General features: G+C 37.6%; 1 protein-coding gene across 1 annotated transcript; it reads right to left on the reverse strand.

The window, feature by feature from the left end:
• Positions 1-2200: 2200 nt before the first annotated feature.
• On the reverse strand, positions 2201-3994 carry GPR65 (G protein-coupled receptor 65). Its single transcript, XM_034418635.2, has one exon. It carries the CDS (start codon positions 3253-3255, stop codon positions 2257-2259), a length of 999 nt encoding a protein of 332 aa, XP_034274526.2. The 5' UTR covers positions 3256-3994; the 3' UTR covers positions 2201-2256.
• Between the last annotated feature and the right edge of the window lie 1992 nt (positions 3995-5986).

Raw genomic sequence — 5986 nt, forward strand, 5'->3', positions numbered from 1 at the left:
CATTTCTCCCAATATTTGAGATATTTGGGAACTGGGATGAAATTGACAAGAGGTTTGCTGGTCAGTCCTCCTAGTCCAAATGATGAAAAAGAATAGTAAACCTATCTAGCAGTCTGCTAGATGACTGATTAACCTTTGGCCAAGAATATCTCAGCTGACAGAATAACAGATTGGATGATAGCTGGGAGATTCATCCACCACAGTGATCTTTCAGTTGAGATAACTTGAGGCAGAGGTTTATCAGTGAAGATTGGTAGATAGATTTACTGTTCTCCCTGTCACTTTGGCTTACAGAACACCAGTAGAACTGAGTTCAGAAATAGTTGAAGTGATAAATTACTGGTGTGGAACATTGCTACACCTCCATTTGTACAACTTGTCATTTGGGGAACCTGTGTACTTGGGTAACTTATCACTTGAGCAACTTGAAAATTGCCCTCCTTCGGGTACCCTTCTCAGACACCCACTCTTTATCCTATTTGGCCATGGCAACTTTGCCAGACTTTAAAAACAGTGATTAGTGTCAGAGGAGAAATAAGCTGGAGAATCTTGCTACAGGTGACATGTGAAGGGAGGAGGGAAAGATGAAAATGGTTCTAGTAGTGCCAGCATACTAATTGTATGGAGTGATAACTCTGTGGAAGAAAGAACTGAGACCCAACCATTTATGAATTTTCTGCTGCCAGTACTGGAGGCATTCCTCATCTTGTTTCTGTCCTCTTCCTAGCTTCTTGTCTGTATAGGAGCCCTGTATTCTTACTGGACAGTCACATTTGCACTCTCTACTGATACATTTCAAAGTGCTACTCAAAGTGCTGGTTATTATCTATATAACTTATATGACTCAGAGCCAGGGTATCTTTGAGATCATCTATCCCATAAATTCCAATCCAGGGGCACATAGAAAGCCTGCTGAAGGACTCCACAATGGAGGTGCAATGCGACAGAGGGGTGGGGGGGACCTAAAACAAACAATTTTTGCGAGGGTCCCTTTCTTTGGAACAACTTGCTCTCTTTGACAAATATAACTCCTATTTTTTCTAGAAAATGGTAAACAAAAATTGGCTGAAAAAAGGACTTGGGGATTTGAGTGCTGTAGAGTTTCTGGAGCTGGGGATGTATTAATTATAATTTTTGAACATAATTATATATTGTATTTTTTGCAATCTACAGTACCCCCCCCCATTTTTCTGAGCCCCCCTCTAGCTGTCTGTTGATCTTGCATGTATAGATCTCAAAAAGTAAGAATTAGTGAGCAGTCCCTATCTTCTCCAACTCACTCTTGTGATAGCATTATAGAGCTAGCCTCCTTGGGTACTATAGCATGGTTGTTTGAAGTGTGTGTGTGTATGTGTATGTATGTATGTGTGTGTGTGTGTGTGTGTGTGCGCACACACACACACACACACATATATATATATAGTTGGAAAAACTGATTATGCCTCAAAATAGTTGAATACTGTAATATCTTTCAGTTTAATTACATATTTTTTTACACAATGATGTAGGACAAGATATAAACCAGCCTTTCTGAAAACCAAATAATTTCGTTTCACAGCATAAAAAATGCAAACCATAAGTCCATTCCAAAGATATTGCCTGGGTTTACTATTTATGCAATTGTTTTTAATGAAAGCCGCAATGGGTGATAGAATGGGGCTTTCTTCTGATTCAGATTCCTTCTTCCTGAGAGAAAAACAAACAAAACAAAAATTGCAGGAGAACTCAATAATTTTAAAATGTGCTGTGAATCCTCATAAGCAGTCTCTGTGTTGATTTGAAGATGGACCTGGCTCTTGGTTGATGTCAGGACAAATAAAACTTTCCTGGCATTTTATTTTGGCAGAGTGCATCATTGAGCCTTGGTAGTACAGTACTACCAAGAGCCTTGGTAGTACAGTGGTTTAATGCACCCTGTTATTAACACAGCTGCCTGCAATTTCTGCAGGTTCGAATCTCTCCAAGGCTCAAGGTTGACTCAGCCTTCCATCCTTTCTAAGGTAGGTGAAATGAGGACCCAGTTTGTGGGGGCAATAAGCTGACTTTGTATAAATATACAAAAGTATGAAGGCTATTGCTTAACGCATTGTAAGCCGCCCTGAGTCTCCGGAGAAGGGCGGCATATAAATCAAATTAAAAAAAAAAATTGAAGATATATCGAGGACAGAAACCGCTTGATACTCCATATGTTGGTGAATCATATCTCCCATTGTAGTTCAGCAACACTTGGAAGACCGCAAGCCACTTATTCTTGGATTATATGAATTCTGCAGATTCTGAAACCTTTATGGTTCTGTTTTGTGAAACACTGGATGGCTGTGTTTCTGTCCGGCTGACAAAAAACCCGCATTTGAATATGTTCCAGATATCTGCTCTTCCAGTTTCATTCACAAAACAGTAAAGAATTGGGTCGGCTATACAATTTATGCTTGTCAAGGCTGTTGCAATTCTATAAGGTACAAATAGAGACTCAACATAAAAGCATTTACCTGGTTCCAAGATACTGCGTAGAAGTAGGACAATGTGATATGGAGTAAAGCAAAGAAAAAAGGTTATGATGATGCCTAGTAATAAATTATTGATTTTCTTCTTGTCGCAGTCTTGAGTTGCTTGATTATGCTTCACAGCCTGATATATTTTGAGGTAACAGAAGATCATGACAGCTAATGGGAATGCATACCCCACACAGATGCGGTAATAATTGAAGTAAGCTTGCCATTTTTGTAGAGGATATGTGTCATAGCATGAAACATGCCTGGTTTTATTTGCAACTTCGTAGTAGAAGTTTGTTCTCCATAAAATCTGAAAGTTTGACATTATTTCAAAAGCCCAAACTAAAAAGGACATCAGCAGGGCAAATCTTCTTGATCGCAAAGACTGGAACCTCAAAGGATGAACTATGGCTAAGTACCTATCCAAGGAGATGCAGGTAAGAAATCCTGAGCTGGTGTAATAATTTAGATATTGAAGAAAAGCAGATAACCTACAAAGCTGTAGAGAGAAGGTCCAGTCATCCCCGTTTTGAGCATAATAAATCCATAATGGTAGCGTCATTGTGTATAATAGGTCGGCTAATGATAAACAGAAGAGATAGATGCCCAGCTCATTTTTTTTCTGGATTTGACAGTAGGAAATGTAAAGTGATAATAGATTAGCAGGAATGCTGATAATCATCAGGATGCTGTAGAAAAAAGGAAACAATTTTGTATCTAGTTTGTCATAAAAGCTGCAGTTAAGATTATAGCTAATGTTCATTGTTAATACCGGCTGAGTCAACTGGGAAGGAAAAGCACAGACGATTATGTATTTTTCATGGCTTTCATAGGTGGAAAGCAAGAGAGACGATCAGAGATTCCTGTTCTTTGGATTATAACTGTTCAATTAAAAATTCCATCACTTAGCCTGCAAGATAAAAAGAAAACAGCCAATAGGTTATTGAGCTACTTTGAGAAAGAGAACTTTCACAAAATTTCAAAGCATTTTTTTAAAGTGATGAAATAATAATATGTCCTCCCCTCCATCCCAACCTGGCAGATGGCTTCAAATCTATTTCTTTCCTTTTTAAAAATAATGTATTAAGTGAACAAAAAGCTGGATTGACTATTGAACTACATAAAGGATTGGCTACACAAAAAGGCAAGAAAAATCTCTGAGAGGAAAAAAACCCGCTAGTATTATATATTCTCCTATGCTTTGGCAGTACTCAGAACCACATATAAGAAGAATCAGAACAGCAATGAAAAGTTTTTTAGCTGCATTGAGTCAAATGGGAGAAGACATACAAGCAAAATAGTCCCATAGACTGCAGGTTCTTCTTCCTTGAGCTAAAGTTTCTGATGGCGGAAGAATAACTGTTTGTCTCAACTATCTCTATAATAAATGTGCTATTGCTTTAATTTTGACTTCTGCACTAAGCAATGTTTTGGACGATGGCCTAAATGTTCTTTTCCAACTCAAGGGATACAATGATTCTACTAATTGTTGCTGCATTTCACCCCAAATGTCATGTATAACGTGTGCTATGTATAATTATACCCCAATATATTCATGTGACTTCCTTTTTGTTGTTATCTATTACTAAATGTCTGGACTAGACATCTTTCGTTTCCTCTAAGACCAAATATGTCTTAATGCAACCTAGACAATGTATACATAGTCTAAAAGTATAAAAGCAACACCTCTGTACACCCTTCGGGGTTCAGACAATTTGCTGTGTTAACTGCTGTTTGAACCTTATGCATAATAAACCTTTCCTGCATTGAAGTGCTTGGTCTGGTCCCGTGATTTTCCTACAACAACAGGAACTAAAAGAAAGTGTTCAGAAGGGCCAGGAAGGAAGGTGTGCAGGGTTTGTAGACATCAATGTGTAAGCATTTGTCGCTCCAGAATTGGCATATTCTGAAACAAATGTACAAGCTGGAGAAAAATGGTCATTTCCAAACAGCTCAATATTGTGAATTTGTTGAAAAAAGTTGTCTTTGCTAGGGTGGCATCAATTAATGTTATCTGGAAGCAACCTTGAAATATTAACACAGTGCTATTATGGAGATTTACTGCTTGATTTGGCTTCTAATAATTTTCAACCTAGTAACATTAATTCCACTTAATATAAGCATAGTTTACTTTTTTGCTACCCCCCCTTACAAATCATCAAACCGTTAAATTGGAGGTGACCCAAGAGGTCATCAAGTCCAACCTATCCCAAGCTAGTGCAGGATTCACTACACCATCCCTGATAGATGACTATATATCCTTTATTTGAAAACATCCAGTAAAGAAACTATTCCATGAGTTAAACTATTCCACTGATCGATAGCTATGACTATCAAGAAGTTCTTCCTAATATCTAATCTTCATCTACTTCCTTGTTTTATCCCATTCATTCTAGCCTTATCTTCTAGAAGAAGTGAGAATAAGCTCAAATCTTCTACATTTTGATAGACCTTCAATTGTTTGAAGACAGCTATCATGTTTCCTCTCAATCTTCTTTTCTAAACATATCTAGTCTTTTAACTGCTCCTTGTAGATTTCTAGTCCTCATGGTAGGCCTTCTCTTGATTTACTCCAGGTTATCAATGCCCCCTTTAAAACAGGGGTGTGCAGAAAAGAACACAATACTCTGTGATGTCTGACTAAGGCAGGGCAGACTGAAATAAGTATTTTCCACAATCTGAATTGTGTGTCACTCTTGATCTTCAAGGTGTTGCTGGCCTTCACAGCTTCATTACACTGTAGATACAAGTTGAGTTTGTGATCTAATAGTGCAACCAAATCCTTCTCACATGTGCAAGGGAAGATTTTCCTTGTTCTGTATATGTTTCTTTTGTTGTTTTTACCTAGATGCATGATTTTATATTTCTATGTATTACATTTCATTATATTTGTTTCTGCTCATTGTTTCTCCCCCTGTCCTGCCAATTATTAACCAATCCTCCTAACTCTGTATCATCAGCAAATTGGGTAAGCATTCCCTCAAATCCATATCATTTACAAAAACATTGAACCATATTGAACCCAGGACAGAACACTATAGCACGTTGCTTGAGCTGCCTCTCCAGGTAGATTTGATGCCATTTATAACCACCCTTTTAATACAATCCTTGAGCCAGTTGTGAATCCACCTAATAGCACATTGTTATCATTTTTTAAATAAGGATGCTATGAAAAACTTTGTCAAAAGATTTGCTGAAATCTAAATACTCTATATCTGTGGCAACATAACCAACCAGCCTATAGGACTGAAGAGTTTTTGTAGCCTGTCAGTCACATCCTGATTTGGAATTTCTGGAAAGCAACATACAGTACCTCACACAATGTCTTGTCAAGTCTATATAGAGCAGTTTCGGAACTTGACTAGTCAATTTAGTTGTGTTTATGGTCTTGTTTTCTTGTTTACTCATCTTAGTAATCTTTAGAAATTATTGCATATCACTTGATACAAGGTAGTCTTTCACTTATGACTACAATCAAGATCTGAATCTTCAGT

The sequence above is a fragment of the Pantherophis guttatus genome, chromosome 1, assembly GCF_059756535.1.
Source record: "Pantherophis guttatus breed Tessera chromosome 1, ASM5975653v1, whole genome shotgun sequence".
NCBI classification, from domain to species: Eukaryota; Metazoa; Chordata; class Lepidosauria; order Squamata; family Colubridae; genus Pantherophis; species Pantherophis guttatus.